Here is a 12,801-nt window from a genome sequence, read left to right on the forward strand (position 1 = left end):
TTGGTGTGTGATTGTATTGCCTGACATGCACTGACAACCAAATTTTATCTTTGCTTGCATCCCTCTTGGTTATTAAACATGACAAAATGCTGTATTGATAATGAAATTTAAGATTGATTGATTATCCAAATTAGTTGACCGATTAATCGGCATGGCCGATTTTATTAGGGCCGATTTCCAGTTTTCATAACAATCGGTAATCTGTATTTTTGGACGCTGATTACATTGCACTCCACAAGGAGACTGCGTGGCAGGCTGACTACTTGTTACGCGAGTGCAGCAAGGAGCAAAGGTAAGTTGTTAGCTAGCATTAAACTTATCTTAGAAAAAACAATCAATCTGAACATAATCACTAGTTAACTACACATGGTTGATGATATTACTAGTTTATCTAGCTTGTCCTGCGTTGCCTATAATCAATGCAGTGCCTGTTAATTTATCATCGAATCACAGCCTATTTCGCCAAACGGGTGATGATTTAACAAGCGTATTCGTGAAATAAGCATTGTCGTTGCACCAATATTTAGACTTAGGGATGCCACCCTGGATAAAATATGGAAAGGTTCCGTATTTCACTGAAAGAATAAGCGTTTTGTTTTCGAAAATATAGTTTCCAGATTTTACCATATTAATAATGACCTACGGCTCGTATCTCTGTGTGTTTATTATATTATAATTAAGTCTATGATTTGATATTTGATTGAGCTGTGGTAGGCAGCAGCAGGCTCGTAAGCATTCATTCAAACAGCAGTTTCCTGCGTTTGCCAGTAGCTCTTCGCTGTGCTTCAAGCATTGCCCTGTTTTATGACTTCAAGCCTATCAACTCCCGGGATAAGGCTGGCAATACTAAAGTGCCTATAAGAACATCCAATAGTCAAAGGTATATGAAATACAAATGGTATAGAGAGAAATAGTACTATAATTCCTATAATAACTACAATCTAAAACTTCTTAACTGGAAATATTGAAGACTCATGTTAAAAGGAACCACCAGCTTTCATATGTTGTCATGTTCTGAGCAAGGAACTTAAACGTTAGCTTTTTTACATGGCACATATTGCACTTTTACTTTGTTCTCCAACACTGTTTTTGCATTATTTAAACCAAATTGAATATGTTTCATTATTTATTTGAGACTAAATTGATTTTATTTATGTATTATATTAAGTTAAAATAAGTTTTCATTCAGTATTGTTGTAATTGTCATTATTACAAATATATATATTAAAATCGGCCGATTTAATCGGTATCGGGTTTTTTGGTCCTCCAATAATCGGTATCGGTGTTGAAAAATCATAATCAGTCGACCTCTAATCCTAATAAGAAATGTGTGCCATAATCTGAATAACCTTGTTTTTCCTAATGTGATTTGATTCGTTTGATTTAGTGGTGTTGAAATGACTGGAGTGAGTTGTTAGGATGAATCAACTCCATGAAGAGTTGTGGAATCATTCGCCATAAGATGTGCAGCATGTTGATTCACATGTTGAACTCTAGTCCGGTCGGTGTTTTTTTAACACTTATTACCATGGATGTGATGTAATAAGAAAAGAACCCGGAATGTGCTAACGTAGTACCAGCAGCAACAAGGTGAAAACTGTAGATGTTCAATCTCAGCCTTGTTTTAGCCTATTGTCCTAAGGCTATTTGATCAACTATAATATGTCATATGTATTCTAATAGCAGGACAAGCAAGCCATCCAGTCTGGGTGCAGAAGTAGCAAAACTGCAGAGGGAAGAAGAGACTGCAGCTGGAAATTGAGAAAGTAATACTCAATCGGGAGAAAATAAAGATGGCAGGGAAATTAGAGTTTTAGTCGAGCGTGAACATTTTAAGCCCGGTCCGACCAGAGCCTGAGGAGAGACAGGTGGTCAATGCTCTGCGGCCCAGAAAGCCCAGGGAATGTTACATGCTGAACTCAACGAGGAGAAAGTGGGGGAGGAAATTGAACAAGAAGACAAAAGACAGGCTGAGAATATTCTTGCTAAAGAGGAGCAGGAGAGACAATTGGCCAGAGTGATGTAGCTCAAGAGGCAAGAGGTGGCCCAAAGGTCCAGGAAATGCTAGAGGCTTAACTCGGAAGAGGATAGCGCAGGAGTAAGCAGAGAAAGAAAGGCTAGAGAAAGAGTGTTTTGAAGTAGTTCAAGGAGGGAGACGAAAAAGGGGCCGAATAACTGTATACTATACAGTCGCCTCAGCTTAATTTCGTACACTGGTTTGGTTGTTACTATAAAGCACCACCGAACTATAGCCTGCATATTGGAGTTTTTCTTCAATTTCGTGAGCAATGTTGTGAACACCCTTTAGTGATCAATGGCTTTTCTCATGCAGGTTTGATGTTTTCAAATGATCAGATAGCTGATTGGTAAAGTGCATGCATGCGAAAGAGTCATGGCAGAACCACAATACCCAATTACAGCATGATTTGGATAGCTGATTCGGAGATCAACACCATAATCCTTGCATCAAGAGTGATGTCTATGAATTTGAATAGCTGAAACTTCTGTAATTTCTCCTAGAAATCTGATTTTAAAACTAACCTAACTATACTGCTAATCTTACACCTAACCCAATTTAATTCAGAAACATTTTTTCTGCTCCAAAATTTTTTGGATCTTTTCAAAATGAACATGGAGTGAAATGTTGTATTTTCAAATAATTTGTGTGACAATTGTGAAGAGTCTCAAAATTAGCGACTAATTCAAATAAGACTTAATTCAAATAAGAGTTGCCATAGAACAGGCCCCAGTATCTGTGCGTTAATGTCAACGTTGAGTATGACGGCTCTCCTCTAATGCCCAGGAAGCGCCGTTACAAACTCCCATTAGACAGCTCTGCAAGTGTTATGTCACAGTGTGGATTTTTGCTGAGCAACAGTCTTCATTTACTCCCATTACAGCTGTTAATGTACTTCCGAAAAGTTCTAAATAAAAATGTACAAGCAACCAAAAAAAAAAAAAACCTATTCGTTTCCCCCAAGCACAGGTCGAAGTCTACAACAGCTCAATACATTGGAGGTGCCGAAGGGGCAATTATTCGGTTGCTTGTGCATTCTTTTTATTTTTTATTTTTATTGGAAGTACATACCGGCTGTAACGGGAGTAAATTAAGATAGTTGCTCAACAAAACTCCATATTTTGTGAGTAACAAACATATTATGACATTAAAATTGGAGTTGAATTGGAGCTTCCTAGGCGTTAGGGACATCTCTAAGACACAGATACTGGGGCACATACATAACAATAATAATAAACCCCCTGGCATGTGCCACTGGCAGTGGGAAATAGAAGGAGTGTTGACATACTGCCCTTTTAAAACAAGTTTCAAACCCCCAGAGCACCCAACAAGAGAACTTGGGAGGAAATTAAAGTCAGCATTAAAGGAACAGTTGAGAATGATCCATGAGAAGATTGAAGCTCAAAAGATTGCTGAAATGGCTTTGGCTGAAGTGAGAAGTATCCTGGCCAAAGAGGAGGAAGAGAGACAATTGGTCAATGCTCTGGAACTCAAGAGGCAAGAGGTGGCCCAAAAAGCCCAGGAAATGTTAGAGGCTCAACTTCGAGAGGAAAGGGAACAAGAAGAGAAAAGAGAGGCTGAGAGAAAAGCACAGGAGCAAGCAGGGAAAGAGAGGCTGGAGAAAGAGCAACTGGAGCAGTTGGAGAGAGAAGATAAAGAGAGGCTGGAGAAACAGAGGGAAGCTGAGGAGAAGGCAGAAAAAGAGCAATTGGAGAAGGAAAAGCTAGAGAAAGAGAGGATAGAAAAGGAGAAGGCAGAGCTGGAAAGGATGGAGAAAGAGAGACTGGAAAAGGATCGAGCAGCCAAAGAGAAAGCAGAAAAGGAGAGGATTGAGAAGGAACGGGTCGCCAAAGAGAAAGCAGAAAAGGAGAGGCTTGAGAAGGAACGGGTCGCCAAAGAGAAAGCAGAAAAGGAGAGGCTTGAGATGGAACGGGTCGCCAAAGAGAAAGCAGAAAAGGAGAGGATTGAGATGGAACGGGTCGCCAAAGAGAAAGCAGAAAAGGAGAGGCTTGAGAAGGAACGGGTCGCCAAAGAGAAAGCAGAAAAGGAGAGGATTGAGAAGGAACGGGTCGCCAAAGAGAAAGCAGAAAAGGAGAGGCTTGAGAAGGAACGGGTCGCCAAAGAGAAAGCAGAAAAGGAGAGGCTTGAGAAGGAACGGGTCTCCAAAGAGAAAGCAGAAAAGGAGAGGCTTGAGAAGGAACGGGTCGCCAAAGAGAAAGCAGAAAAGGAGAGGCTTGAGAAGGAACGGGTCGCCAAAGAGAAAGCAGAAAAGGAGAGGCTTGAGAAGGAACGGGTCGCCAAAGAGAAAGCAGAAAAGGAGAGGATTGAGAAGGAACGGGTCGCCAAAGAGAAAGCAGAAAAGGAGAGGCTTGAGAAGGAACGGGTCGCCAAAGAGAAAGCAGAAAAGGAGAGGCTTGAGAAGGAACGGGTCGCCAAAGAGAAAGCAGAAAAGGAGAGGCTTGAGAAGGAACGGGTCGCCAAAGAGAAAGCAGAAAAGGAGAGGCTTGAGAAGGAACGGGTCTCCAAAGAGAAAGCAGAAAAGGAGAGGCTTGAGAAGGAACGGGTCGCCAAAGAGAAAGCAGAAAAGGAGAGGCTTGCGAAGGAACGGGTCGCCAAAGAGAAAGCAGAAAAGGAGAGGATTGAGAAGGAACGGGTCGCCAAAGAGAAAGCAGAAAAGGAGAGGCTTGAGAAGGAACGGGTCGCCAAAGAGAAAGCAGAAAAGGAGAGGATTGAGAAGGAACGGGTCACCAAAGAGAAAGCAGAAAAGGAGAGGCTTGAGAAGGAACGGGTCGCCAAAGAGAAAGCAGAAAAGGAGAGGCTTGAGAAGGAACGGGTCGCCAAAGAGAAAGCAGAAAAGGAGAGGCTTGAGAAGGAACGGGTCGCCAAAGAGAAAGCAGAAAAGGAGAGGCTTGAGAAGGAACGGGTCGCCAAAGAGAAAGCAGAAAAGGAGAGGCTTGAGAAGGAACGGGTCGCCAAAGAGAAAGCAGAAAAGGAGAGGATTGAGAAGGAACGGGTCGCCAAAGAGAAAGCAGAAAAGGAGAGGATAGAGAGAGAAAGGGTAGCAAAGGGAAAGGAGAGAGCAGAGAAAGAGCAACAAGCCAAAGAGTTAGCTGCTAAAGAAAAGGAGAGAGCGGCGGTAAAAGGACACTTTGTCAAAGAAAAGACTGCAAAGGCCAAGGTTGAGACAGAACAGTTACCCAAGATAGAGAGAGAACAGTTACCTAAGGCGAAGGCAGGGAAGGAGAGAGCAGAAAAAGAGCCTCTACTCAAAGAAAAGATAGAAAGGGAGAGAGTTGTGAAAGAGAAAAGAGCCAAACAAGCAAAAGAGGAGATGCCAGAGAAAAATGCAAACAACTTCACAACTACAAGCAAGAAGGAAAAAATATTGGCTATAAAAGACGTTCTGAAGCCTAAAGCCACCAAGGTGAACAAGAAATGGAGCTTCACAGGATGATGATCCTTCAATTACAAAACCGACAACTATCCCCTCCTCCCTAAAGGCAGTTCTGTAGATCTGCAGGGATTGGAAAGAGCTACGCAATGCAGTGCTTCACATTGTCCTTCTGATAGGCTGGATGGATTCTCTGACATATTGCCATGTTTCCAACCCCTTCAGATCTACACGTGTCTAATGAGGAGGGGCTAGGAATTGATTTACATTTGAGCCAATATAATCGATGGTGCTGAATTTAAATTCACGTTCATGCCAATGCTAAATATGTTATGGCTGGTCTGTGGTGATCTGTGATAATCAACTTTGGTTTTGGTCTTCGGTTCTTACAAATCAGAGCCTTGTCCTCCCCCTTTTGGTACGTTTTTATGGCACAATACGAATGATTGATTGATTTATTGGGAAAAATATGCACTGAGTACAACCCAGCGGATAACATGTTATAGAGATTCCACTTGTGTCCAACATCTACCCTGATATATTTACACATACATACATGCATGCATACATACTGTATAATCATTACAGAAAGATGGGTACCTACACACTGATAAATGCTCCCATAGATACACCTGCAGAAGCATTCATTAAAATTGTGGGAGCATTCATTAGTGTGTGAGTCTTTCTGTCTTTCTTTCATTAGTGTACGTTCTGTACCCTTCACCTGCAAGTCACTGAATACACTACTTTGAAACTAGTTACAATGCAATATTATGCCATTTTGACATTTGTGTGTTTTACTGTGTTTTACTGTTCTTACATTGCTACAAATTTTAACATCATCCTATCACTTTCTAACATAAGTGTTAATGTCATAATAATGTCAAAAGATATTGAATTATATACAGACTAAAGACAAAGTATGCTCATTGGCTTGAAGTGATAGTTTTTTTTTAGATTAGAAAATTAAACAGAATACTTACCTGAGGTGCTGACTTGCTGCACCCTCGACAACTACTGTGATTATTATTATTTGACCCTGCTGGTCATCTATGAACATTTGAACATCTTGGCCATGTTCTGTTATAATCTCCACCCGGCACAGCCAGAAGAGCACTGGCCACCCCTCATAGCCTGGTTCCTCTCTAGGTTTCTTCCTAGGTTTTGGCCTTTTCTAGGGAGTTTTTCCTAGCCACCGTGCTTCTACACCTGCATTGCTTGCTGTTTGGGGTTTTAGGCTGGGTTTCTGTACAGCACTTTGAGATATCAGCTGATGTAAGAAGGGCTATATAAATACATTTGATTTGATATTTATGTTAGGGCCGAGTGTCTGTGGGTTTTCGTTCCACCCTTGTACTTGATTGATGAATTCAGGTCACTAATTAGTAAGGAACTCCCATCACCTGGTTGTGTAGGTCTTCATTGAAAGGAAAAAACAAAAACCAGCAGACACTAGGCCCTCCACGGAATGAGTTTGACACCCCTGGTATAAGCTGTTTCTCAGTGAGTTCAAATGGCTAGCGTAAATTTGCTTTGCCACACAGATTTGCAAACAACGAGTGCTATAAACTGGGTGGTTCAAGCCCTGAATGCTGATTGGCTGACAGCCATGGTATATCAGACCATATACCACAGGTATGACAAAACATGTATTTTTAATTACGTTGGTAACCAATTGATAATAGCAATAATGCACCTCGGGGTTTGTGGTATATGGTCAGTATACCACGGCTAATGGCTGTATCCAGGCGTTGTGTCGTGCCTAAGATCCACCTTTAGCCGTGGTATATTGGCCATACACCACACACCCTCAGGCCTTCATGCTTAATTGAAAACTATGAAATGTGTGCTATCAGCTGTCTTTCTTTCTTTCATTCGTTTTGAATTGAATCAAATTAGTGTCTTTCTACTCTTTGCTTGCTTTTCAGTTATATGCTAGTTAAATGTTTTGTGTTAACTTGATAGGTGTTATTGTATGCTGACAATAAGATTTACTTTTGCTTTCTGAAGAATCTTCAGTATGGCCTGGGCACTTCTTTACATATTACTTGAAACATCTCATGAAACAAGGCCGTAGCTACATTTACTTTTCGTAAAGACTTGATGATGCCTTTTTTGTGCAAGTGTGAAACTCTGTTTGAAACAACATACCAACTTCTTGGGGTACTCTTTTTGTCATTTACCAGTTTGAAATGGTACCTTTGCTGTATTTTGTTACTGCTGTACAGTTCATATTTAGAAATTGCATGACAGAAAAAATACTACCTTTTTAAATCTTTGTTTTTATGTTTGTGTCTGTTGTTTGAAACAGCCTTGATGTATTTTCATAATATGATGTAGGCCTTTACTTGCTTTGGTGAAACTAAAATCTCACCTGGTACTGGCAGTATGGATGAAGTTGGTGTATTTTGTTAAATCGTGTCATTGCTGACATTGCAATGATGCCAGATAAGTAAAGCTTTTGTCCTAAGGCCACTTTGATTATTAAAGAGCTTTCCTCAAATTGGCGTGTGTGCTCTTTCAATAGCAATAATAACTATCTATGGCAACTTTCATACAATATATTGTAGCCCAATCCCAACGTGTTTCATATGTACAGTACTAGTCAATGTTTGGACACAACTACTCATTCAAGGGTTTTTCTTAATTTTTTACTATTTTCTACATTGTAGTATAATAGTGAAAACATCAAAACTATTAATTGATAGTCCCACTAAGCACAAAACACATAGGATGGCGTATTGCTACAGAATGCTGTGGTAGTCATGCTTGTTAAGTGTGCCTTGAATTCTAAATAAATCACGGACAGTGTCACCAGCAAAGCACCCGCTACACCATCACACATCCTCCTCCAAGCTTCAAGGTGGGAACCACACATGCAGAGATCATCTGTAGATCTACTCTGCATCTCACAAACTCTGCGGAACCAAAAATCTCCAATTTGGACTCATCAAACCAAAGCACAGATTTCCTCCAGTCTAATGTCCATTGTTTGTGTTTCTTGGCCCAAGCAAGTCTCTTCTTCTTATTGGTGTCCTTTAGTAGTGGTTTCTTTGCAGTAATTCGACCATGAAGGCCTGATTCATGCGGTCTTCTCTGAACAGTTGATGTTGAGATGTGTCTGTTACTTGAAGTCTATGAAGCATTTATTTGGGCTGCCATTTCTGAGGCTGGTAACTCTAATGAACTTATCCTCTGCAGCAGAGGTAACTCGGAGTCTTCCTTTCCTGTGGCGGTCCTCTGTGAGCCCATTTCCTCATAGCGCTTGATGGTTTTTGTGACTGCACTTGAAGAAACATTAAAAGTTCTTGAAATTTTCTGTGTTGACTGACCTTCATGTCTTAAAATAATGATGGACTGTCGTTTCTCTTTGCCTGTTTGAGCTGTTCTTGCCATAATATAGACTTGGTCTTTTACCAAATAGGGCTATCTTCTGTATACCACCCCTATCTTGTCACAATACGACCAATTGGCTCAAAATCATTAAGAAGGAAAGAAATTCCACAAATTAACTTTTAACAAGGCACACCTGTTAATTGAAATGCATTCCAGGTGACTACCTCATGAAGCTGGTTGAGAGAATGCCAAGAGTGTGCGAAGCTGTCAAAGGCAAAGGGTGGCTACTTTGAAGATTCTCAAATATAAAATATATTTAGATTTTTCTTAACACTTTTTTTGGTTACTAGATGATTCTATGTGTGTTATTTCATAGTTTTGATTCCTTCACTATTATTCCTCAATGAGTAGGTGTGTCCAAACTTTTGACTGGTACTTTATGTACTATATGTTCTTCACTTGAGTAGTAGTAGTGACCTATTAACTCAGATTGCCAACAGCCGTGATGTGTGATTAATTAACTGTCAATGTTGACATTGCTTAGGGCAGGCCAGGACTGTGAAGGGTCCCCTTAAAATATCCATCCAATAATCCAACCACCATGAGGGGGCGTTAATAGTTCCGAATGTCATGGAGTTGAAGATGCCATAGATTCTGCTATGGGACTGATGGCCCATGGAAGTATTTCCATACCTGTTGGATCAGGCACTGTTACAACAAACTGTAAACCCCAGTCAGTTGTATTCATGTGACTTCTTTCATTTCCTTTTCATTGTCCTCAGTCATTTATTTACTTCATTTTTTAGCCTTTCTCTTTCCTCTTTGGTCATTATCACTTCTTGTAAAATGCACCTTATGTATGTTCTCAAATCATATTCTTGTTCTCAAGTCATATTCCTGACAGTTGAAATTGATAGTCTTGTGAAATGCAGTTATTTTTTCGATTGGAAATTCTAGAGCTGTGTGGTGGTGAGAAATGGGCTATTTTTTTGACGTAATGTTTCACATGCCCACATGAACATTTCCAAACGAACAGGAGTGAAGGAGAGGCCGGTTTCTCTGGTGCAGAAGGAAGCCAAGGAAGAATCTGCTGTGGAGGAACAAAGTAAGAACACACCTTATTGAGACAGATTGGTACCTGCACTGAATACCACAAACTTAAATGTCCCTTCACATTTGCATACAGCCAAGTATTATCTTCCGTATACCACATACCCAGACATGATCTTCCTACTCCAAAAACACAGATGCATAATGTGAGCTACAATGAGGATGTGATGTCAAAGATGCCTGTGGACATATCCTCACCAGTATTGTTTCTTTTGGGGGGGGGGTGGTGTTTGGTCGGAGACCATCACGGTAGGAAGATATTTGAATGGAAAACGTATGCATGACTTTCTGCCAGCAGAATCCCATAGAGCTACAATGACCAACTACGATGGGGTTGTGCTACACTGCCTGGACATACAGTCCAATAGCAAAGTGACTTGTGATTTGTATCTTGAAGATCAGTAAAACTCCACCTTAAGACCGGTGCGTTTCGACAAACATGGCTTCATAAGGATATAGTCCTTGGCCTAAACTAATGTCCTTTAATTGTAAAATTCAACTTTTAGCCGAGCCCATTGTGAAGGAAGTCATCCAGACAACAGAGGGGACTGAGGAAGAAGGTCAGCTTCCACTGAACCCATCACAGGAGCAGCAGGCCCCTGAAGGTGAGAGTCCGGACGCAGTGGGAACTCCAGCCAAATCAGAAGATGCAACTGAGGAATCTTTTGAGGGGAAACTGGCGGTTGAGGCAGGATCGTTTGAAGCAGAGGCTGCTGTCCAGGTAGAGGAAAGTGAGTACCCCTCTTGAAACATTGTTCATCCTTCTCCCACCAAGAATACAAAGAGTGCCAGTATCACCTGGTAAATATTGCCACGGCTCATACCAACTGCTGTTCAATTTCCTCCAGGTATAGCTATGCACTATCCCACCAATGTGCCCATCTGTTGGCAAACAGTTTGAGGGGAGATGCGTACTGTGTCCCTTCATAAAAATCCATTCTGTTGCTGTGCTTCATTACAGAATTATCCATGAAGTTTCGTGTGACTGCTTATCCTGAGGGGAATGCAATCAAAAGCTGCTATTGCATAAACCTGCTTGGCCCAGTGGCCCGTCTCATTTTCCAATTAGAAACGTTGGTTAAATAGGCCCTGGATGTTGATTTGGGGGCCATGAAAACCACATGAACAAAGAAATTGCAATTGGGTTGGTCAAAAAGAAAAGCAGGGACCACCCGAAAAGGCAGCAGGAGCAACTGCACCAACTCATGCGACAACCTTAAAGGGGCAATCTGTATTTCAGTAACAAAAGGGTTTTATAATAACAAAGGGTAACACCACGGTTTATGTGTGTGTGTGTGTGTGTGTGTGTGTGTGTGTGTGTGTGCGTGTGTGTGTGTGTGTGTGTGTGTGTGTGTGTGTGTGTGTGTGTGTGTGTGTGTGTGTGTGTGTGTGTGTGTGTGTGTGTGTGTGTGTGTGTGTGTGTATGTATGTATGTATGTATGTTACATTACAATGTGTGTTTAACTCATTCACACATTCATACTTACATGAGTCAGTATTGCATGACATTTGTTTAAGGATGAAATCGATGCCATTAACATGAAAGGTGAGATATTCGGTATGCTTTAGTTTGATGAATCTGAAAAAGCTTGATTTCATATTTATTTGCGCTGCTACTGTGTGTTGATAGCATTCATAGCATTCTTCTAGCTGCCATTTTCTTCCCTTTGGGTTCCACCTCAAAAAGCACAGGAAAGAGGATTTCGACACCCACCATTTCCGATTGTTCTGAAATCGTTTCAGTAGTTAAAAACAGATGAGATTAGCATTCCTGCAACATTGTTTTGTGGAAATATAATTTGATCTCTGAGAAATTAAGCTAATTGATTGCACCCAAATTGGACATTTTAAATTATAGGACTCATATAATATGCAATAAAAATAGTACCCGATATCTGATTTGGACCCCAAATTCTAAAAATAAATAAGACAAGGATTCCAAAGAAATTGTCAAAAATTCACCCACGGACCTCCGACACCCCACACCAATCCCACCCCAACAATGAGTATCAGTTCTCTATGTCTGACAAGTAGTATGGAGCTGCGGCTCAGAGTATTGTTTCTTTATTCTATATAATGCATTCTCTGTGAATTTGGTGATGTTTTTTTTTTCTGTTCAGAGAAATGTCATTAGGTTTGTTGTCCCGGTTCTGACCACTAGATGGTGCTGTTCCTTCTATTAGCTAAGGCACATTTTACCATGATGTATACCATGTTAATGATATCTGAGTGAGAGTGCCTGCGTTCTCGGTCGTATTCAGCCATGATTACTACAAGTTTAGATGACTGGCTAGACTAACTGACCAATCTAAACATTGTTAGCTGACATGGCTGATTGAGTGACTGTCAGTGACTGACATAACAAGAGAAAAAGTACTGATGCACAACCAAATTTCGAAATTGCACCCTGTGTATTCTACTATTCCAACTCTAACCAGTAAGTTGAGACCCTGACTGAGTTCATAAAATATATATATATATAAAGTACCAGTCAAAAGTTTGGACACAACTATTAATTCCAGGGTTTTTATTTTATTTGTACTATTTTCTACATTGTAGAATAATAGTGGACATCAAAACTATGAAATAACACATATGGAATCATGTAGTAACCAAAAAAAGTGTTAAACAAATCAAAATATATTTCATATTTGAGATTCTTCAAAGTAGCCACTCTTCACCTTGACAGCTTTGCACACTTTTGGCATTATCTCATCTAGCGTCATGAGGTGGAATGCATTTCAATTAACAGGTGTGCCTTGTTAAAAGTTAATTTGTGGAATTCCTTTCCTTCTTAATGCGTTTGAGCCAGTCAGTTGTTGTGAAAAGGTAGGGGTGGTATACAGAAGTCCTTATTATGGAAAAAACAGCTCAAATAAGCAAAGAGAAACAACAGTCCATCATTACTTTCAGAAATGAAGATCAGTTAATACGGAAAATTTCAAGA

The 12,801-nt window shown here is 40.5% G+C and overlaps 1 protein-coding gene across 16 annotated transcripts in view; it reads left to right on the forward strand.

Moving 5' to 3' along the window:
- Positions 1-12,801, forward strand: part of LOC112227765 (aspartyl/asparaginyl beta-hydroxylase) — a 39,096-nt gene that overhangs the window by 17,423 nt on the left and 8,872 nt on the right. For 10 of the 16 annotated variants that reach the window (XM_042308777.1, XM_042308785.1, XM_042308774.1 and 7 more), the window contains one exon: positions 3,337-5,887. In XM_042308777.1, the coding sequence (XP_042164711.1) occupies positions 3,337-5,471 (2,135 nt within the window). In that variant the 3' untranslated portion in view covers positions 5,472-5,887. Of the gene's footprint in view, positions 1-3,336; positions 5,888-9,780; positions 9,850-10,360; positions 10,586-12,801 lie in introns of those variants that run through there. The other 6 variants (XM_024392614.2, XM_024392616.2, XM_024392623.2 and 3 more) reach the window with 3 other exon arrangements.

Source organism: Oncorhynchus tshawytscha, linkage group LG29, assembly GCF_018296145.1.
Source record: "Oncorhynchus tshawytscha isolate Ot180627B linkage group LG29, Otsh_v2.0, whole genome shotgun sequence".
NCBI classification, from domain to species: Eukaryota; Metazoa; Chordata; class Actinopteri; order Salmoniformes; family Salmonidae; genus Oncorhynchus; species Oncorhynchus tshawytscha.